A 23,289-nucleotide genomic window follows, 5' to 3' on the forward strand; every position below is an offset into this window, starting at 1 on the left:
AGGCCAGGCCGTCCTTCATTCTCATCCCAGCCCCTTGAAGGGTTTCCATCCAACTGTTCCTGACTATTCCCTACTCTTCTCACTTTCTTATCTTCAATATTTTAATTTTTCTTCTTCCTCGATCCCAGATCCCCCAGAGCCATCTCGCTGACTCCACCTCACTCCAGGAAGGCCTCCTGCTGTACATCTCACTTACTCCCTGACTGCGGCCGCCTCCCTCTTGGCTTTTCCTCCGTTGGCTTTTCCCTCTTGGGATGCTCTTTATAGTGCCTTCCAAGCTTTAGCCTCTCTAGTGTATAGTTTTCCTGATCACAGGGTCCAGCCCCTTTGCCATGAGTTGAATCATCTTTTTCCAACCAAAGCAGCTAAGAATTTGATGCTTGTCTCATCAGCGACTCCTCTGACAGCAGGGAGGACTCAAGTTCAAGGAAGGAGTAAGGTGGCCCTTTCCCATACTCTGTCCTTCTCCTGGGGGCCTCCTTTCTCTCACTCTGTCCCCACCCTCCAGCCTTTGGAGGCAGGCTGCTCCCCGTGGTCCAGGTTCCCCATGGGGAGAAACCTTGTGGCCTCCGAGCAGCGTGGATTCTCTGGCTACACCTGTTGCACCAGAGCAGAGAGCCTGCAGGTTCCTGATCCAGGCTCTCGCACACCTCCCTCCCCTCCTGGCCTCGGAAAAGAGGGGTCACAGTTAGGGTGATCACAGACGGGGAACTGCCCGCACCACTCCACGGTGACACAGATGCTTCCGTTGAGCAAAGGCGCTTCCTTTTCTGCCCAGTTGGAGGGTCTGCCCCCTGTGCGATGAACTTTCTCTTCTCTCTTTCTCGGGCTTTCCCAGCCGTAATCCCAGCTTAGTCCCTGTCCTTACGCCATTCCTCTGTCTCTGTAGTGTTGGCTCTAACAAGCCACAATGAAAGACAATTTTGCGGGGTCCTGGGTGTGTTTTCAGGCCCTGAATTTCCCGTGTTTCAGTGAAGCGCTGGCTCAGCGCGTGTGAGGGATGTTCCCCTGGGCACGGAGCCCCCCTCTCTGACCTGCGGTCACCCAGAGGTCCTGGTCTATCCTCTGGCTGCGTGTGGGTGGGTCTCCCCCCAGGAGCCCCCTCCAGGCCCAGCTGAGCTTCCTCTCTTTGGTGTTCAAGAACTTGGGGAATCAGATGTGTTCCTCTCTCCATAAAACTTGGATTATATTTAGAACATGTTTATCTCTTTAGTTAATAAAGATAACTTCCTTGGAGAAGAAAATGGCAACCCACTGCAGTATTCTTGCCTGGGAAATCCCATGGACAAAGGAGCCTGGTGGGCTACAGTCCACAGGGTTGCAATAGTCGGACACGACTTAGCAACTAAACCACCATAAAGATAATTTCCTACATTATCTTCATTATCTTCCAAAAGTACGGGTTTCCTTTCACGTGTAAATCTCTCATCCGTCTGGGCTTTATGTCTTTGAATGATGTCATAGTGATCCATTTTAGATTTTTTCCATTTGGATTTGTGATTGCTGTAGCACTCTTTAAGGAAATCGCCCATCTTGCCCTGATCTGCAGTCCTGAGGGTCTACGTGTCAAGCCTCTTGTGTGCCCTTTTTCCAATGTCTGTTCTGTCCAGCAGGCCATCCCTGAACTATTCCTCAGTGTCTTTTTTATGATAATGTCTGACATCTGATGTCTGACATATTTTGCTCTGCTCCTTGAGGGAAGTCTCTGCTCTTCCATTTAAATTTATAAATTCATTGTCAAGGTCAATGAAAAAACCCTATTGGCATTTTGATTGGAATTGCATCAAGTCCCATGGTTAAATGACACATCATTTAATTTATAGCTTCATAATATTTTTGCTTAAAAGCCATGCATATTTTTTATTGAGTATGATCTGATTATACTTTTAGTTTGCATTTCCTTAATCATGGATGATGTTGAGCATCTTTTCATATCTTTATTGGCTGTTTGACGTTCTGTGTATAAATGGTTTGTTCAAATCCTTTTTTGGTGGTTGTGGGGAAGTGCACTGCATGGCATGTGGGATCCTAGTTCCTCCACCACTGATCAAACCCTGCAGTGGAGTGTGGATTCTTCAGCCACTGGATCGCCAGGGAAGTTCCCTGTTCAAATCTTTTAACAATTTATTGTGTAATTTTTGGTTTTACTGCATTTTTAGAACTCTTTACTTACTTTGTTTGTAAATCTTTTATCAGAAAAATGTGTTGTGAATATTTCTTCCAGTCTGTGACCTTTTTTTGAAGAGCAGAGTTTTTTTTCATTTTGATGAAATTCAGTTTATCAGTTTTTTCTGTTTTGGTTTATGCTTTAAAAAAATTAAAAAAAATTTAGGTATAGTTGATTTACAATGGTGTGTTAGTTTCAACTATACAGTAAAGTGATATATATATAAATGTCTGTATCCCTTTTTAAATGTTCTCTTCAATTATAAGTTATTATAAGATACTGAGTATAGTTCTAGTGTAGGAACTATAGTAGGTTCTTGTTGATTACCTACTTTATATGCAGTAATGTGTATATTTTAATCCCAAACTCCTGATTTATCCCTCTCTTCCCCTCCCCTTTGGTAACTCTACGTTCATTTTCTATGTCTATGGGTCTACCTGTTTTATAAATAAGTTCACTTGTATCCTTTTTTAAACTCCACATATAAGTGACACTATGTAATATTTGTCTCTGTCTGACTTACTTCATTCAGTATCACAATTTCTAGGTCCGCCCAAATTGCTGTAAATGGCATTCATTATTCCACTCACTTTTATGTCTGAGTGTTATTCCTCCGTATATATGCACCACGTCTTCTTTCTCTGTTCACCTGTGTCCACTCATTGGTCGATGGACGCTGGGCTGCTTCCGTGTCTTGGCTATTGTAAATGGTGCTGCTGTGAACATTGGGTGCATGGATCTTTTTGAATTATGGTTTTCTCTGGGTATACATGCCCAGGAGTGGGGCTGCTGTCATATGATAGCTGTTTTTAGTTTTTCAAGGAACCACCATCCTATTTCCCACAGTGGCTGCACCTGTTTATATTCCCACCAACAGTGTGGGAGGGTTCCCTTTCCTCTATACCCTTGCCAGGGTTTATTGTTTTTTATAGATTTTTTGATGGTGGCCATTCTGACCACTGTAAGATGCTATCTCATTGTAGTTTTTATTTGCCTTTCTCTAATAGTGATGCTGAGCATCTTTTCAAGTGCTTTTTGGACCTCTGTATGTCTTGTTTGTCTCTTTTGTATTTTTCTCTAACAATGAAATATTTGTGTAACTGAAGATCATTACAATTACCTACTGCAGTTTCTGTTAAAAGTTTAATAGTTTTAACTTTTGTTTGGGTGTATGATGCATTTTTGAGTTAGCTTTTGTATATGATGTAAGTGTTGCGGTTTATCTTACATTTGGTTGTTTAGTAGTTCTAATACCATTTGTTGAAAATACTAACATATGCCCATTAAATATAGTTGGCACCTTTGTTGAAAACCAGTTGATCTAATAATATCATGTAGATCTGCTTTTGTTCTCTTTTATTTCAATGGTCTTTACGACTATCCTTAGGCCAATACTCTATAGCTTTAGAGAAAATGTCTTGAAATCAGGTACTATATGTGTCCTTCAACCTTTTTTTCAAAATTATTTTAGCACATCTGTGAATTTCCATATATATTTAAAAATCAGCTTATTTATTTATACATGAAAGTCTGCTGGGATTTTGATGAGGATTACATTAAAAAATAGCCTTATAGAGATTTAATTCATATACCATAAAATGACACATTTAAAGCATAAAATTCAATAGTTTTTAGTGTATTTACAGAATTGTGCAACTATCACCACAATCAACTATAGAAAATGTTGAATCACTCAAAACAAACAAACAAACAAACAAACAAACCTGTATCCATCAAAGCTCACCCCTCCTTGTCTCCTCATTTTCCCTACTCTTGGCTTCAGGTCAGTTCAGTTCAGTTCAGTCACTCAGTCGTGTCCGACTCTTTGTGACCCCATGAATTGCAGCACGCCAGGCCTCCCTGTCCATCACCAACTCCCGGAGTTCACTCAAACTCACGTTCATCGAGTCGGTGATGCCATCCAGCCATCTCATCCTCTGTCGTCCCCTTCTCCTCCTGCCCCCGATCCCTCCCAGCATCAGAGTCTTTTCCAATGAGTCAACTGTTTGCATGAGGTGGCCAAAGTACTGTTGGGTGGCATTAAATCTTCAATATCTTTACTGATTTTTTGTTTGTTCTATAAATAATCAAGAAAGGATTTCTAATCTTTGTAATTGTGGCTTTTTCTGTTTTTTCAGTTCTACTGATTTTTGCTTCATTTACTTTGAAGCTCTGGTGTAAGTGCATGCATGTTAGAGTCAATCTTTTCTGTGTTGATTCATTTATCATTGTATAACTTAATCCAGTTATCTCAGTTATTAGACATGCATACAAGACATTGTACATGCAATATATCACACAATATGTTATATGCATTATACTATATCCATTATGTAAAATACTATAATACATAATATATGATATGTTAATATAATCTCTTTATCCCTGGTTGTATTTCTTGTTTTGAAGTCTATTTTGTTGGTATTTACATAAGCCCTGTAGCTTTCTTTTGATTAGTGTTACATGATATATCTTTTTCCACCTCTTTTACTTTCTGGCCATCTTTAAATTTTATTTTTAAAATGTAATGGCGTAGAGTTGGTTCTTTCTTATTATTCAGTCTGACAGTCTTTGCCTTTTAGTGTTTAGACCACTTGTTTTTATTATATTGGATTTACTTTTGTTTCCTTCTTTTGCCATCTTTCTGTATTCCTATTTTTCTCTTTGTTGCTTTTGTTTATGAAAATTGAATATTTCGTATCCTTTAATGTTTCTCTATTATTGACTTATGAACTGTACCTTTTTGTTATATTTTTCTAGTGGCTTATGCATTTTCATACTAATGTAGATGTATCTATAGGAGTGATTACTAGAAGCAGAATTTCAAGTCAAGAGAAAAATGCATTTTTTATTTTAATGGCCTTTTGCAAACGATCCTATATAGGGATTATAATATACTGCACTCTACCTTTTGAAATATGAGGCTATCTCTTTCTTTAGTAAGGCCAATAGAGGGTCTGGTTGAAATTTTAGATTTCTGCCAACCTGATTTTTTATTAATTTCTTGATGAGAAATGATATCTTGGTGCATGTTTGATTGGGTTTTCCCTATTATGGAGGATGTTGAACCTGTTTTTATATCTTTGTACAATTTATACTTATTTTCATGGCCTTTGTCAATTCTTCTCATTTATTATTTTTCTTCCTGATTCCTAGAGACTCTTTACATATTAAGGAGTTAAATCCTTCATCTGTTGTATGAGTTGTAAATATTCTTTCCTGAGTTTATCATGTATTATTTGACTTTATTTTTCTTTAACTTTCATTTTGAAATAATTATAGACGTAAAGGGAGTTGTTCCTCAAATAGTGAGATCTTATGTAACTATTGGGCAATATCAACATAGGAATGGGGGGACTTCCTTAGCAGTCCAGTGGTTAAGATTCTACACATCCAATGTAGGGGAATGAGTATAGATTCTGTCAGAGGTAAATTTTCAAAAAATTAAAAATGTCTTTTGTATAACAGATATATCACTGAGTGTTACTTCATTAATTACATGATCAGTAGGAAGACAAAGTTGGTTCAAGGAACAGTTGAGAAACTAGTTATGTCAACCTTTAAAAACACGAATATTAATTCTGTAGGTAAGACACAAAGCTTGTTTGGGTCCAAGAAGGACAATAAGGCAATAACTTTGGAGGTGATCTTTTTAACAGGAAAAAAGTCTTCAAGTCGCATGTAGCTTCAGAGCTGTATTCTCCAGGAAAAGCAAATAATTCCAGGGTGGACATGGATTAAAAAAAAAAAAAATAGATCTAAAGAAAGTGCCAAAGACTTTTTACTTTATTTCTTCCTTCCTCAGTTGGGAATTTCTCTAACTTTCCCTCTCTTTTAAACTCCAGATCGATTACAGGTTTCAAAAGCCTTTACATCCTTGAGACTCTGCTTGTCAGCACTTGTCCTAGGTTACTGGTGGGCAGTGAAGGGAGGCGTCTGGCTGGCCTTAGCGGCCACAAGGCAGCTGAAGGGCATTCAAGACAAGACAGTTCCTAAGAGAATTACTTTTTTGTATTGGGATCTGGCTGTCTTAAGAAACAATCCTAATTCTGTTAGACTGTGCCTTGGCAGTAAATGAATGAGAAAAATTTACACGTGTGCTCAGTCGTGTCTGACTCTACGTGACCCATATGGGCTGGATATACCCCATCATGTTCCTCCATCCGTGGAATTTTCCAGGCAAGAACTGCACTGGGTTGCCATTTCCTGCTCCAGGGAATCCTCCTGACCCAGGGATTGAACCCACATCTCCTGTGTCTCCTGCATTGCAGGTAGATTCTTCCACTGAGTCACTGGGGAAGATCCCAGTAACAGACATTAGCAGAATTTATAATAGAAACAGTGCTTCCCAGGCAGTGCTAGTGGTTAAGAATCCGTCTGCCAGTGCAGGAAGGAGATGTAAGAGAGGCTAGTGCGATCCCTGGGTTGGGGAGATCCCCTGGAGAAGGGCACAGCAATCCACTCCAGTATTCTTGCCTGGAGAGTCCCGTGGACAGAGGAGCCTGGTGGGCTACAGTCCATGGGGTCACAAAGAGTGAAGCAATTTAGCACACACACACACACGTAATAGAAGCAACTGTCCTGTTTATCTTGCTTGCTTTTTCCTGCAGCTCTTGGGCTGAAAATGTGTCTGTCCCAGCATCAGCTGTATTATTTCTGCCCTTTATTTTTAATTTTAAAATTGTTTCACAGTCCTACTTTATATGTAAAAATTACTTATTTATTTGGGTTGCACTGGGTCTCCATTGCTGCACACAGGCTTTCTCTGATTACGGAGGCTGCTCTTCATCGCAGTGTGTGAGCGTCTCATTGCAGTGGCTTCTCTTGTTGTGGGCTCTAGGGTGTGGGCTTCAGTAGTTGTGGTACACGGGTTTAGTTGCTCTGTGGTATGTGGGATCCTCCTAGACCAGGGACTGAACCTGTGTCCCCTGCACTGGCAGGTGGATTAGTAACCACTGGACCACCTGGTAAGTCCCTATTACTGCCCTTTAAAGAGAGCTGGGAGCTGGACTCTGTGCTAAGATTTTACATAGATTCCCTCTGCTGACCCTCCAACAACCTTATTAGGGTTCAGGTCAGTTCAGTTGCTCAGTCATGTCTGACTCTTTGTGACCCCATGGACAGCAGCATGCAAGGCTTCCCTGTCCATCACCAACTCCTGGAGCCTGCTCAAACTCATGTCCATTGAGTTGGTGATGCCTTTCAACCGTCTCATCCTCTGTCATCCCCCTCTCCTCCTGCCTTCAATCTTTCCCAGCATCAGGGTCTTTTCCAATGAGTCAGTTCTTACATCAGGTGGCCAAAGGATTGGAGTTTCAGCCTCAGCATCAGTCCTTCCAGTGAATATTCAGGACTGATTTCCTTTAGGATGGACTGGATCTCCTTTCAGTCCAAGGGACTTTCAAGAGTCTTCTCCAATACCACAGTTCAAAAGCATCAATTCTTTGGTGCTCAGCTTTCTTTATAGTCCAGCTCACATCCATACATGACTACTGGAAAAACCATAGCATTGACTAGACAGACCTTTGTGGGCAAAGTAATGTCTCTGCTTTTTAATATGCTGTCTAGGTTGGTTGTAGCTTTTCTTCCAAGGAGTAAGCATCTTAATTTCATGGCTGCAGTCACCATCTGCACTGATTTTGGAGCCCCCCAAATAAAGGGTTTTATTATTTAAATCATAACCTATTAGGGTTATGATCCCATTATTTGAATGATGACTTTCTAAGGGAGACATTGCTTGAGAAACATTTTGGCTTTGGGGACCCTCAGAGGGCTTCAGTTTCCTTGTCTGCAAACTGAGGGAGGGGCCTGAGTGATTCCTCCCACCTCTGACATCCTCAGGTCCTTCACTGAAATCCCACGGGGGTTGCTGGACGTAGCGTTTGGCTCGGGGCCCTTTGAGAGGGTGGTTTCCTACTGGTCTGAGGGCCACCTGCAAGGTGGCCTTTTCTTGTCTTCCTGAATCAGATCTCCTTTGTCCGCTCTTCCATTCACGGCTCCTCCGATACCTGGCAGGGTCCAATGTCACCTGATAAAAAGACCAAAGAAAGAGTTGGACTTGGGAAGGAGGAAATTGGTCTCCGCACAATGCCTGTTTCAGCCCTGGGATTTCCCCGTGTGTGCTAAGTTGCTTCTGTCATGTCTGACTCTTTGTGACCCCATGGACTGTAGCCTGTCAGGCTCTCTGACCGTGGTATTTCCCAGGCAAGAATACTCGTGTGGGTGGTCCTTCCCTTCTCCAGGGGATCTTACCGACTGAGGGGTCAAACCCATGTCTCTTGTGTCTCCTGCACTGGCACGTGGGTTCTTTACCTCTAAGCCACTTGGGAAGTCTCTGCTTCCTTGTAGGTGGTGACAATTAAAGGCTGATGTCCCAGGGGGGCTGATGCAGCAGGTAGATTTACCTGTTGACAACCGTTCCTCCAGTCACAGTGTTTGAGAATTTATATAATAAAAGGTTTGGGAGTTAAAAAATCTAATTGGATCTATAACTTTTTAATCAGGAAAAATTTCTCCCAATTTTACTTATTTTTTCCTCTGATGTGCTAAAAGTAATTGGACACCTACTTAAACAAGCTTCCAGCAATTTGTGAAATGATTCCTTGTTTTATTTTAAATCAGCAGTTTCTTACTGACTAAGGTAAGTTCCCACTGAATTTGAGAATGGATGTAGATAGGGTTCAGTTCAGTTGCTCAGTGGTGTCAGACTCTGCAACCCCATGGAGTGCAGTAGAGGGTAGATTGTGCTGATTTTAAAGGTCATGAGAATGTTTTCTCTTTCTCAGTCATGAAAAATAATTTTTCCTCCACATATGACAAGTATTAATATAAAGTTAAGAAAAAACAGCAGTTTTATCATTTTTTAAATTAGAACTACAGAGTGTTGCTAAAAACAAAAATTCACAAGTGGATTTTAAAGGTTGAATTGGCTGTATCCAATGATTCATGAATCGAGCAGCACCCCATCTGGTCAGTAGAGAGGGCTCCTTGTCTTGCCTTTAAAAACCTCACAAGCAAAAAAGAGCATTTCAAGCTTAGGCAACCTTCCTGTGTGGAAAGAGAGGGTCCATGTGGCAAACCGTCTTTCTTTGGGGATGGAAAGGACCACCTCCTTGGTGTTGATCAGAGAATTTCACACTGAAATTACATCCCACAGGGTTATTTTCCTGGGGAAACCGACCTGCAGTTAGGTTGGGGGTTAAGTCTTGGTTTTAGCATGGGGGACCATCCGGGGCCTGTGTATTTTCCCACATCATGAAGTCAGCCAGGATCGTCCCTATTAGAACCACTAGGAGGGTGGGTTAAAATGCAGAGTCCTGGGCAGCCTCCTGGCCGAGGGTGGGAGGCAGACTCAAAGTCTGTACTTCACAGACTCCCACTCAGTTCTGACCATTTCTGTGGAAGTCTGCTTCCTGGAACCCCATTTTTAAAGATGAAAGGAAATCTTTTCATAAGCATATGATGTTATGTTAACGCTTCTCCTAGAACTTGACATTTACATTGGGCCTAGATCTTACCCTTTTAGATCATTGCTCTGATGGACATTATTGTTGGCACAGTTTACATTCCTCAGTATCTTCTAGTGGTAAAATTATTCAAGGCTGAAATAAATTGGAGAAGGAAATGGCAACCCCCTCCAATACTCTTGCCTGGGAAATCCCATGGACAGAGGAGCCTGGCGGGCTACAGTCCTTGGAGTCGCAGAAGAGTCTGACACGACTTAGCAACTAAACAAACAACATAAAATTAAAGGGAAAAACAAACAAACAAACCGGGAGAGGATATTTCTTATAAATATGACAAAGGGAAGCTGTGTTTCAAACATGAGAAGACAGGGGACATCCCAGCAGAAAACGGGGCTGTGGCCTTGACCACCCAGTGGGGACGGCCCTCTTCCCTCCTGATCGCTAGTCCTTGTGACCTGGCCTGACATGTGTCCTTTTTGTCTGGGGCTCCTCTGCTTCTACCCACAGCTGACCTCTCCTGGGGAGGCATCCCCCAGCGCTCCCTGGACATCCCCCTGAGCCCCTCTGCCTGACGCCCCATCTTCATAATTCCCAAGTGGGTCTAAAATCAGGGGTGAGACACACAGACTTGTCTCTGGGCTGCCCTGCTGGGCTCCCTCTGCCCGCCCAGACCTTCCTGCTCACCCCCAGCTCAACGGAGCCTCGGGACGGTTGACCCACCTCTTGGTTGGACTTGGCGTTTACCATGGGGCTCCTCCTGCCTCTTACACCTGCAGGGCCTCACTCACTGCTGTGTTGACCCCCGGCATGTTGCTTGAGGCATGCGGTGTAATCAATGAGAGGAATGAAATGACTAATAAACATATAAAACGACTGAGCCTCACAGATAATAAACAGACCGAGGACAGCTTTCTAACTGTATTGTTTTTCATTTTAAAAAATTTATTATTATTATTATTATTGGCCATGCTGCAAGACATGCAGGATCTTAGTTCCCTGACTAGGGATCAAACCTGTGCCCTCTGCAGTGGAAGCATGTAGTCTTAACCACTGGACCATCAGGGAAGTCCCTTTTATTGTTATTTTTTAAACTGAAGTATAGTTGATTTACAGTGTTGTGCCAATAACTTTCTCATTTTAAATTGGCCAAGGTTTTAAAAAACTATTGATGTGGCTGTGTCTGGTCTCAGTTGTGGCACACGGGTCTTCATTGTGGGGCAGGGACTGTCTAGTTGAGCTGCACGGGCTTAGTTGTCCCGCAGCATGTGGGCTCTTAGTTCCTCGCCCAGGGATCCAACCTGCATCTCTTATATTTCCAGGAGGATTCTTAGTCACTGGACCATGTCCCTGGACAAGTTTTTAAAAATTTTTATTTTATTTATTTTTTTAAAGACAGTATTTTTATTTTTTAATATAAATTTATTTATTTTAATTGGAAGCTAATTACTTTACAATATTGTATTGGTTTTGCCATACATTGACATGAAATCACCATGGGTGTACACGTGTTCCCCATCCTGAACCCCCCTCCTACCTCCCTCCCCATCCCATCCTTCAGGGTCATCCCAGTGCACCAGCCCCGAGCACCCTGTCTCATGCATTGAACCTGGACTGGCGATCTGTTTCACATATGATAATATCCATGTTTCAAAGCCATTGTCCCAAATCATCCCACCCTCTCCCTCTCCCAAAGAGTCCAAAAGACTGTTCTTATACATCTGTGTCTCTTTTGCTGTCTTGCGTACAGGGTTATCGTTACCATCTTTCTAAATTCCACATATATGCATTAATATACTGTATTGGTGTTTTTCTTTCTGGCTTACTTCACTCTGTATAATTGGCTCCAGATTCATCTACCTCATCAGAACTGATTCACATGTATTCTTTTTAATGGCTGAGTAATACTCCATTGTGTATATGTACCACAGCTTTCTTATGCATTTGTCTGCTGAGGGACATCTAGGTTGCTTCCATGTCCTGGCTATTATAAACAGTGCTGCGATGAACATTGGGGTACACGTGTCTCTTTCAGTTCTGGTTTCCTCAGTGTGTATGCCCAGCAGTGGGATTGCTGGGTCGTATGGCAGTTCTCTTTCCAGTTTTTTAAGGAATCTCCACACTGTTCTCCATAGTGGCTGTACTAGTTTGCATTCCCACCAACAGTGTAAGAGGGTTCCCTTTTCTCCACACCCTCTCCAGCATTTATTGCTACAAGTTTTTTTTTTTAATGATTGAGTCCATTATGGATGAAGGTCCAGGAGAGTGGGCTGTTGGGGCATTGGAGGAAGTATAAATGGGCACAGGCTCAAGTGAGGACAATTGGGCCTTTTGGTACCAAGAACCTTAAACTGCTGAGGAGACTCACCTATAGATGAGTTCTACCTGGGTATTTACTTCATTTATTTAAAGTTCTCCTAGGTTCCCAGCTGCAGCTGCTCCTCACCAGAAGGTCGACAACCTGGCCTTCTTAAAAGAGATACAGGACCTTGCCCAGGAAGTTTATGAAGTGATGGACAAGGCTAGAAACTTACAAAAACTCTGGGCAGAAAGATCCAAGACTCCAGGCAAGTAAATCTCTCAGACTCTTCACTTCATCCTGGTACTTGGGGTTGCTCATTTAGCTAATGAAAACAAAAGACATTCATTTAAATTTTTACCGTAAGTATATTTGGTATATAATTTTTACCACAGGCTCTCTGAAGCCATTGTTTAGGGCTTTTTTTCTGTGGTGGTTCCCTTCGGCAGGCTCCATTGATTAGGATTGGTGATTCACTGCATCTCCAGCCCCTCACTCTCTGATGGTCAGGGGTGGTCACTGGTGCGGGGGGAATGAAAGGTCCAGCTCTGTTACCAACTTGGGTTCTTGGGCTCCTCAAAGTCAGTAGAAATTGATCAGAGACCAGATGAGAAATTCAGGTGAGGCTTTATTGAGGCCCCTGCTGCCCAGAAGAGAGCGAGATCAAGTGACCGGCTCCCTTAAGTGGGACGAGGGTGGGGCGGGTGAGTGGGTCATATTGGGTGATCTGCCCCTGGGAGGTGCAGTCTGCAGGGCTCATGTTCAGGACAGTTGGATTGTGGCCTTTTTTATCCTGTTCATACTTTAGCCCAACTGCAGGAGATGTTTGTCCCAAGTAGGCCCCAAGTCCAGCCTGTCTCAGCAATGTGTCTCGGCTTTTCCAGTGAAGCCATCTGCACACCCAAGCACCCAGGCATGTCCTCAGTGTTCAGAGGCACTGGCATCACTTGGAGGTCACAGGGCTTTTTGAAGCTCTCCTGTCAGGAACAAGGACTGACACACAAAGAGATGCTCCCATCACACCCTCCACTCGGGAAATGAGAGTTCTAGGAGCCTGTGTTAGTAGCTGAAAGCAGAGGCCAGAACATATTTCTTATTTGGTCACAACCAGATTCCAAATATAATCTGAAAGTCACACTTTCATGTTCCTCTCCCTCTTCTATCTTTTTCTTTCTCTTGTTTTTCTTTACTCTCCCTTTATCCTCTCTGTCCTGTTCTGTACGCTCACAATGCCTGTGGAATTGGAGACTGAGAAAATAATAGATGGTTATTTGGTGATTCCATTTAATTTATTGGTTATTCCAATAAATAATTAATGGCAAATGGTTGAAATTTGGTTTACCAGTTAAATCACTTCCCTGGAATTTAACAACAATGTGTTTTGAAAGGAGTGACTGTTTTCTTCAGATTTACTTCTCAGGTTGTTGTAATCATCTCTCAGAGCAGGACTCTGTGATTGGCATTTGATTTTGGAGCTAGAATAGGTGCTTGGCATGTGCTGTCTGGCTGCTGCCTGAACTAATATCTCTGACGTCTTCTTTTTGTAGATTCTCCTTATGGTTCCAGTTTTTTAACAGTAAGTATTTTAACAAAAGTTTGAAACTTAGTCTTCAGAGACATAATGGCATTGACTGAAAAAAAAAAAAGCTGAGAATTATGTTTTTTAAAATATTTTTAATTTTTGAGTTTTTGGCTGCATTGTATGGCCCAAAGGATCTTAGTTCCCTGATCAGGGATGGAACTCATGCCTCCTGCAGTAGAAGCACAGAGTTCTAACCACTGTACCGCTGGGAAAGTCCAAGAACTATTTTTTTTTTTTAAGAATTATGTTTTATTCAGTGGACTTGCTGAGGACTTAAGCCAGGGACAGCTTCCCTGATGGCTCAGATGGTAAAGAATCCGCCTGTAGTGCCAGAGACCCAGGTTCGATCCCTGGGTTGAGAAGATTCCCTGGAGAAGGGAATGGCAACCCACTCTGTATTCTTGCTTAGAGAATTCTATGGACAGAGGAGCCTGGTGGGCTACAGTCCATAGGATCTCAAAAGAGTCAGACTTAGCGACTAATGCTTTCATGTACACTTACAGTCTCAGTTCTCTCTGAGGAACTGCTCTGAAGAGGCAAGGGAGGAACCTGGACATGTAGGAATTTTTGCAACACAGACAGGGAAGTCGGAACATCGAAAGATTCCTGTTGATTAAGGAAAAAGCAGATCTTGTGTGAATGAGCTCAGTGCCTCTCCATGCATGGGAAGATGCAAGAGTCTGGGCTCACTGAAATCATCCTTTGGATGTGCATCTTAGTTATCTGGGCAGTGTCTGGCTCTTCTCCATCCTGAACCTCCTCAGGGTGCGCAGGGGAGGGGTGTGGAGTTGGGGGGTGGGAGAGTGGCCTCGGATGCAGCGCCTGCTGGCTTGATGGTTGCAGCGTTCCCTGTTTACTGATATGACAGGCGACATTCTTCTTCCACTACGGTTAAGTTCAAAGCACTGATTTTAAGTTTATTCTTCAAATACATCTTTCTAGTGATTTGATTGTTAGTTAACACTGTATAGAAGCTGTATTTGAGATAGCCAGAATCGTGCAGGAGATGGATTAAAAGGCAAGTTTACTTTTCTGAAGGAAGGTCGTGAGTTTAGAAACCCAGAGGGTGAACATGGCGTTGGGTGACGCAGGGCAAGTGGCCCTGCTCTCCCACTGGAGGGTGCCCAGGTTCCGTCCCTGGCAGAGAGCTAAGACACCGCAAGCCACAGCATAGCCAAAAAAAAACAAAAAAAATGATTCTTGTGTATGGCACAAACCTTTGACTTGCATTAGACACACAGCCTTCAGTTAAGGCCCCAGTCATCGCCGGGGGACATTTTGCTTTCCAAGGGACATTTGACAGCGTGGAACGTAGCTTTGGTCACATGTTGGTGGGTGCGGGGGGAGGACGAATTTTTGTGAGGATGGAAGTATTCAGTTATTGACACTATAACTGATATAGTCATGATTATGCTCAGCTGCAAGAACAGAAAAAACCCAGATAACAGTAGCTATTCCAGTTTTGTTCAGATTTGAACAGTTCATCATCTGTTTCTAAATCTATCTCAACATCTTAGAAATTGGTTCAGCTTGTTACAAAAACAGACGTCTACCTCTCTTCCCTGGTTCAAACTTCCACAACAGTTAAAAAACCAACCTCACAGAGTAAATTTAAAATCGGGTCTGTTCAAAGTAGTGACTCGGGAGGTGCGACTTTGGCCCCCAGGGTCTCTACGTTCTTACAGCTGTTGTGGCCCTGCGCCTCCCCGACTCCCACATGGCATTTTGTTCCATCAGATGGATCTCAATAAGACCGAGGAAGTGATTGAGAAGCTAGAGAGTCTCCACCAGCAGCCTCACCTCTGGGACTTTCTGCTTTTACTGCCAAGACTCTACACAAACACCTTCCACGTTGCAGATGTCGTCCTCGCGGGCGGACACCTACTCCACGCGGTTCTGACGTAAGTTAAAATGAGAAATGCAGCCAGCTACAGAGGATTTGGTTCATCCTTCTCACTTTTTTTTGTTGTTGTTTGTTTTGCTTTGTTTAGTTTTGGCTGCGCTGGGTCTTCTTTTTTGTATTTTCATCTTTTTCCTAATTTTATTTTTAATTGGAGGATAATTGCTTTGCAATGTTGTGTTGGTTTCTTCCTCCTCACTTTTTTATTGAGAAAATACATCTCTGAATGATTGCTACAAGAAAAACAGGCATTATATCCCTGGAATTATATCACCCAGAGATGGCCGAGCTCTTGCTTCGCCACACCTGCCTCGCATTCCCTGTATAAATATTTTACATAAGTGCAGTGATGCTATTCAGAGCATGTGCTCCCTGATTTAAACAATATAATGTTGCATCATTAATGTTTCCTGTGTCCTGATAGTCTTCAGATGAATAACATTCCATTTTGATAAGGTACTGTAGACCGCAGTTTACTTGATAATTTAGAACTGGTCTTTGGTTGTTTCTGAGCTTTTCGTTACTGGAGATGTGACATGAACATAATGTTACTGAGTCCAAGCTTGCTAAGCTTGCTCTGCTCGCTGCATGACAGGCCAATGAATCCAAGAGATGGGGGGTTGAGGCAAGGAATCCGACTTTATTCCGAAGGCTGGCTGGCTTACTGAGAAGATGGCCAACTACCGTCTTGTCGGGGTCTGGATGCCGGGTTCTTTCATGGATCACAGATGGGGGATGGTGGGGGCACAAAGTAAAGAGGCCATTTAATCTTGCAAGTATCTCCTAGAATGGCAAGCCTCAGGCAGGGGGGTGTGTTAATTTCTTTCTTTCTGCCATCTCTAAGTGGACAGGGTTCTGAACAAAGGCACTTGTCAGGCAGAGGGGCAGGATTCTCTGAGGCAGGACATTGTATGAGAGTAATAATAATTATTATTAATAATAATAACAAAACAACAGAAAGCACATCAAAGAAACAGTTCCTATAAGGAGTCAGAATTGACTTCTCCCTGCAACAATAACACTTTAAACTAGTTTCTTAGTAAATGATGCTCAGTCTTACCAGTTGTGGTTCATGGAGCGGCATGCTGGTCTCCTGTGATGGACCTGACCCCATGTTACCCTGGGTTGAGATAGGAGTGAGATTTAAGCCCCCAATTAAAGTAACAACCTTTTGCTTTCCTTTCCCTTACCTTATTTTAAATAGCTGCTGCTCATCAATCACCGCTTTCACGTCTGTGTTCTTGCTTCCTAGTTACACCCAGGGAAACGAGGGCTACCTGGGGAGGGGAGGGATCTGCAGTTTGAGCAGAAAGTTTACTGTGTATAAAAGATACCCGGAACAAAGCTGGGGCACTCAGCCTTTGGAGGTGACTCTGCTGGGCCCACAACAGTGCTGAATAAACCCGGCTGTTCTGCATCTTTGAGTGCTGCTTATCTCTTTCTGACACATGGTTTCCATAACAGGGTGACCTTTGAGAGGACCCCTTCCCAGGTGGCTTCCCACATTTTAATAATGTGGTCTTCCTCCCCTCCCCAAATCGGACTCTGTGTAAATCTTTTGTACCAATAGGGTATTTTATTAGTAAAAGTTGATATTCTTTCCAGATTTTAAACCATGACTTGTTTTCTCTGCCATCAGTGAGAGCAGTCAGTGTTGTCCTCAAGCCAGGGGGGAGGAGTCCTTTTTCCAAAGGGGGCCCCTGGCCTCTGCAGCAGCCGGAGCTCCCTGTGTAAGGGGCCAGAGCCCACTCTGAGAGCTCCATAGGCCCCTTCCCTACCCACCATGGAGGGCAGCTCTCCCCACTGGAGTGTGCACCCCCAGGTCCCTGGGTGGTCCAGGGGCTGCTGTGGGCAGGAGTATAAGGTAGGGGTGTGGATGGTGCTTGGATGTGCAGGCAGGAGGTCCAGGGGTGCAGACGGGGCCTTTGAGATTCAAACAGAGCTGAGGTACAGGCAGAGCTGGGGAGTGGAGGGCGGGGGGACCAGGGACTCCTACCCCTTCATTCTGGTGCATAACTCAGAATCAGAACATTATGAAGTTGAACAAGGCTTCCCACAGGGTTCTCCAGTAGGCAGGGGGTCCCCGGATATTAGACTGAGTGTCCAAACTTGACACAGGAGGGCTGATGAGCACTTTTCTGAGGTCACAGCACTTGGCACCTGTCGGCTTCCCGAGTGGACCAAAGAACGCGCTTAACTTTTGTTAACTTTTGGTCCAGGGAGTCGGGGTCACACTCCAGCCCTGTGAGTTCCAGCCACATCCTGCTGGGGTGGGGCGGGGCGGGCCAGGGGGATGCCACCTGTTTTGCTAATGGTGTTCTGGTTCTGCTTCATTTCCAGGTCCTTATCAGCTCTAGAAGATTTAGATTGGCTGCCTCTCAACCACACCTTTTTCAGGGTCTCTGAAATGGTGCTAAAGGCAGCTGTTTCAACGCTGGCATCCCTGCAGGAGAGTGGAGCCATGGCCACAGGTGTGGGCATCTTACCACTATTGTGACATTTCACTGTTGTACTGGTTAAATTTATCAGCAGCCACCACAGAGCTCACATGCTGCTCAAAGAAATGATTTAAATAAAATATCAAATGCAAGAAAGAATCGGTTGTTTCTGATAGAGGTAGACTGAAAATTTGAAACTCAAAACAGCTTGATTTTCTACCAAAATTCTGCAGTCATTTCTAATAAATATGTTATTTTTAATTAAAAAAATAACTGATTTTAAAACTCTTGGACTTGTGCCCTCTAAGAATAGACCTGTCATTGGTTCTTTTTTTTTGGTTGTACCACTCGACTTGTGGGATCTTTGTTCCCTGAGCAGGGATGGAAACCTGGACTCCTAAAGGACGTACAGAGCCCAATCCATTGGATTGCTAGGGAAGTCCCATTAGTTCTTTGATTTCAGCCTTTCTTCCCTCCTGAACTCCTATTATTTGAAAAATATTTGAAGTATTTGAAAAACAATAAGAGCAGAAAGGTGATATGGATTTAGAACCATCCCCCCACCCCCAACCGAATAGTCTTTCCACAGGAAAAGGTGAAATGACTTAGCTTGACCCAGGTATCCTTTCTTGTTTCCTTAAATTTTCATTTTCTTTTATTTTACTGACAAAATTGTATATATTCAAAGTGTACAAGGTAATGATTTGCTATATGTATACATGGTAACATGATCACCAAAAACAAGTTATTTAAAACATTCAGCACTTCACACAGTTGCCTTTTTTGGGTGATAATGATGTCTGAGTGATAAGTATATAATACGGCATTGTTGACTGTAATCCCAGCGTCATGCAGGAAATCTCCAGCACTTACCTTTAACTGAAAGTCTATACTATGACCAATATCTCCTTCCTGGCACCTCTGCACACACAGGAAGTACTCGTTTTAATCTCAGAACCTGTTTTTTCCCCAAGCCAGATTCCTGGGTAGCCGCCCCCTCCCCTCCACTTCAGAACCTACCCAGAGTTCCCTGTGACCCTGACTTCCTGGCATCTTCACAGCAGTAATTTCAGGGCAGGTGAAGTCTCGTAGGAGGGCTTGAGGTGGAGGCTTGTGTAACTGTAGCACTCAGCTGATGCTTGTTGAATCATGATCTGAAATGACCTAGAGTGGGTTTCCAGATGCAGCTTCATCTTGGAATTTGTGTGCTTTTAGGTTTGAAGTTGCCATACTCCCCGGAGGTCACCCGACCTTGGAGGTCTCAGGTGTAGATTTTGGGGCAGGGGTTGCCACTTCTGTATGGTGTTGCTGGGTTACTTGGGTACCTTATGGGTTTTATATCTTGATTAGCTCTGTTGCGGGGAAACTTTTTCTTTGGTTTTAAATAATTTTTATAAATATAATTTTAAAGACTCCACAGTATTTTGTGCTATAAATAAATCATATTTCCTTCCTTCCTCCAGTGCCAGACACTGAATTGGTTTTCAATATTTAAACAGTGTAAAATCAGTGCAGTAATATCATGGTTCGTGACTTTTCCTTCAGGCATTTATTAGGTTTCTTCAGATAGATTTTTTAAAACAAAATTATTGGGTTCAATATGTGAATTTCATAAACTTCTTGCCATTCCCTTTTCCAGGGAATCTTCCCGACCCAGGGATTGAACTCAAGTCTCCTGCATTGCAGGCAGATTCTTTACTGTCTGAGCCACCAGGGAAGCCCATTATCAAATTACCCTCTAGAAATTTGTGGTCATTTATGCGCCAGGAGGTGGCTCAGTAGTAAAGAATCCACCTGCTAATGCAGGAGATGCAGGAGATGAGGGTTAGATCCCTGGGTCGGGACCATCTTCTGGAGGAGGAAATGGCAACCCACTCCAGTGTGCTTGCCTGGAAAATTCCACGGACAGAGGAGCCTGGCTGACTATAGTCTATAGGATCTCAAAGAATTGGATAGGGCTGAGCATGCAAGGAAGCAAGTGATGTATCACCGCAATCTCTGTAGCTCTGGATTAGCTTCTGTTTGCTCTTCCTGTGAATGGTCCAGTTGGCCTTTGCACTGCATTTGCCTTTCTGTTCGAAGTGGAAAAGACATCATTTTCTAAATGACTTTCGACCTGTCACAGTGCTGCTGCAGCCGACAGTATAAAGCACTTGTTGTCTTGCAGAGTCAGGTTACAGCCTGTCCGTGAAGGAACTGATGTGGGACCCACAGAAGGTTCAGGCTGACCTGAAATCCCAATTTGGCTTTGATGACCTTCATGCAGAACGAGTCCTGAATTACTCTGCTGACCTAGACGAGGTACGCACGCTCGGCTGCTCTCACGCTTTGGGTTTCTCCCCGAGGGCAACTCTAGAACCTTCTCCTGGGACCTCGGGGCGGGAGTTCCCTTACTGAAATCTGGCTCCTTGGACCCGGTGGGATGCTGCTGTGTCTGACTGTTCTAGAACTGCTCCTTCCCTCTTTCCTTGACACGTGATCCTGCCTCAAACACAGTTTGGATGTAATAGAACACCTCTAGGCAGCAGGGGGACAAGCCAGGCCCCTGAGGGTGGGAGGTTGTGAAGGCCAGTGGGGTCCAGATGGGGCAGAGGGCATGAAGGGACTGCTTTCCAGGCAGAGCGATGCCTGGGGTCTGGGGAACCAGCTGGCTTCACCAGATCAGAGCCTCACTTTCCAAACTGTAAAATCAGGGGCTCTGACCCACTGACCCCTCCAGGCCCCACTAGCAGCTGCTCCTGCTGGTCTGGGAGGCCCTTACCTGCTGACCCTTTGGTCTCTTGGCACATCTGTGGGTGCTTCTGCTTCTCGCAGGGCAGGAGCCAAATACTGTAGCCCTGTCTCCTTCCTGTGCCTGCTCCCCCAGACCCCTTTCCCACCTCCAGATAGGATGACACCATGATTGTTATAAAACTATGTAATAGAGGAACACAGTTCACTCCAACAAGAACATACATGTTTAATAGCATTGTATTAGAGAAACTTCATGTGAAGGTCATTCACAGGAATAAAGGGGGTTTGGTTTCAAAATATTAAGTGATTTCTGACTCAGAACTCTGATCCAACTTCATCCGGCTCTGATACTTAGAAAATGATTTTGGCAAAGCAAATTTGTGAGTCCAAGGTATCAGTTAAACTGGGCCAGCATGTGGGTGCCTTTGGCCCAAGGGAGTGGAGATGAACAGTTTCTGAAATCATCCTGTGTCCTGGAGAAACTGAGATTCTCCTGAAAAGGGTCATCAGCTTACTGCTGCGCTCTGAAGGCCTCCCCTCCAGGTAAATGCATGTGAATGATAGCGCTCTGTCAACTTGTTCTGTCTTCAGTCAAACAAATGTCGGAGCTTTTTCTTCGGCAAGATTGTGGTATTATTAGGAGAAAAACATCCCAGGAAAAACACGCTGATTTCTAAATAGTTGCTGTATCATTGGCAGATCCCCACAGACGGTTCCCTGGAGCAGATGCTGTGCTCAGCCTTGTCTGGCTCCTCCGAGGATGAAGATGACCGAGAGGGTCGCCCTGCAGACTGTGACCCTCAGTGGTCAGCGGCCAAAGACTACCTGGTCCAGGCGGTCAGCCGGCTGCACCTCTACAGACAGGTGACGTCCACAGTAGACACCTGTCCTGGCGTGCCCACACCGAAGCACTTTCCTCCTGAGTGTTTCACTGCTGGGTTTAATTTATTTATCTAACCCTTTGGATTTTTTTCTGGGTTTGGTTTCTTCTCCTGCCCCCCCCCCCATTTATGTACTTTTGGCTGTGCTGGCATTTTGCTGCTGCTCTAAGACCTTTCTCTGCGGCAGGTGGAGGCTACTCTCCAGTTGCAGTGTGCAGGCTTCTCACTGCAGTGGGTTCTCTTGTGATGCGTGGGCTCTAGGGCACACGGTTCAGTAGTTGTGGTGGGTGGGCTTAGCTGCCCCGCAACATGTGGGATCTTACCCACGTGATCCCTGACCAGGGATTGAACTGGTGTCCTGCACTGGCAGGCGGATTCCCAACCACTGGACCACCAGGGAAGTCCTGAATTCTTTTTAATACTTTTTTTAAATTGAAGCATAGTTGATTTACAATGTTGTATTAGTTTCAGGTGTGCAGTTTTATATATATATATATATATATATATATTTTTTTTTTTTTTTAATTTCAGATTCTTTTCCCTTAGAGATTCTCATAAAATATTGCATATAGCTCCCTCTGCTATACTGTAGGTCCTTGTTGGTGATCTTATTTATACTTATTATTTTATTTTATTGTGTGGAGAACACTGAACATGAGATTTACTCTTTCACCTGATTTTTAAGTGTCCAGCACAGCAGTGCTGCCTACAGCTCAGGCCATCCAGCAAAGCCCAGCGAGGGTGCACCTGGCTTACTGGAGCTTTACAAGAGTCAGTCCATTCATCACTGCCTGCCCCCTTCCACATCTTTCTGTGGGGGAGGCCTGAGGAGCCCCACAGCCTGGCCTCCTTCTGCAGCTTCATATGCACACAGACAGCACCAGGGATCCCTCTTTATTTTATTGAACTATAGTTGATTCACAATATTATGTTAATTTCTGCTGTTTAGCAAAGTAAATTTCTGCTGTTCAACTATATATACACACACATTCTTTTTCATACTGTCTTCCATTATTGAATATAGTTCCCTGTGCTATACAGTAGGGCCCTGTTGTTTATCTATCCTGTATGCAATCATCAGAAAGTTGAAAGGGACAGCAGTGACCTGACCAGCATTGCCACGGTCAGTGGAAGCCTTGTCTGGGTGGCGAGCTCGTGGAGAAACGGAAGATAGTCACCGCACAGCCCTGTTCTCTATACATCCCCATCCTTTCAGTCTGGGCGGGAATGCCCTGTTTTAGTGTAATGTTGATAACCCACAATATGAACCGCCTTTAGAGCCCCCAAGTTCATGACATAAAATGATATTCAGTAACTGTGTATTAGCTATATAATTTTCAGACATATGAATATATTTATACCATTCCACATCAGCTTAGTTTTTAAGATTTATTTCACTTATTTAGAAGTGTACATTATTACCTTCGGACTTCCTGATGGCTCAGCAGGTAAAGAATCTGCCTGCAGTGCAGAAGACACAGGAGACTCTCCAGGCTGGGAAGGTCCCCTGGAGGAGGAAATGGAAACCCACTCCAGTATTCTTTCCTGGAGAATCCCACGGACAGAGGAGCCTGGTGGGCTACAGTCCATGGGGTCATGGAGAGTCAGACATGACTGAGTGACTAAGCACTGTTGTATTACCTTTTCTTTTGAAAATGGGGAGAGGGGAAGGAAAAAGAGAAATTGGGCCAACGAAACAATTGCATGCATCCGTTGTTGCAATTTGCAATTTTTAATTTCTGAGTAGAAATGAAACCCTAATACAGTTGTTAACAGGTGTTTCAATCTGCCAACCACATAAAAACAGGCCATCTGTCACCTGGAAT

General features: G+C 43.7%; 1 protein-coding gene across 2 annotated transcripts in view; it reads left to right on the forward strand.

The window, feature by feature from the left end:
- ABCA13 (ATP binding cassette subfamily A member 13) overlaps positions 1-23,289 on the forward strand; it is a 393,960-nt gene that overhangs the window by 25,826 nt on the left and 344,845 nt on the right. For both annotated transcript variants that reach the window (XR_015163267.1, XM_086398601.1), the window contains exons 4-9: positions 12,043-12,197; positions 13,477-13,505; positions 15,249-15,412; positions 17,752-17,882; positions 20,017-20,150; positions 21,282-21,446. Coding sequence is in view for 1 of the 2 variants with exons in the window: in XM_086398601.1 (XP_086254727.1) it covers positions 12,043-12,197; positions 13,477-13,505; positions 15,249-15,412; positions 17,752-17,882; positions 20,017-20,150; positions 21,282-21,446 (778 nt within the window). In the remaining variant the exon portion in view is untranslated. The remainder of the gene's footprint in view (positions 1-12,042; positions 12,198-13,476; positions 13,506-15,248; positions 15,413-17,751; positions 17,883-20,016; positions 20,151-21,281; positions 21,447-23,289) is intronic.

Source organism: Bos grunniens, chromosome 4 (genome assembly GCF_055505025.1).
Source record: "Bos grunniens cultivar Pamir isolate PY7600 chromosome 4, Bosgru_T2T1.0, whole genome shotgun sequence".
In the NCBI taxonomy this organism is placed as follows: Eukaryota; Metazoa; Chordata; class Mammalia; order Artiodactyla; family Bovidae; genus Bos; species Bos grunniens.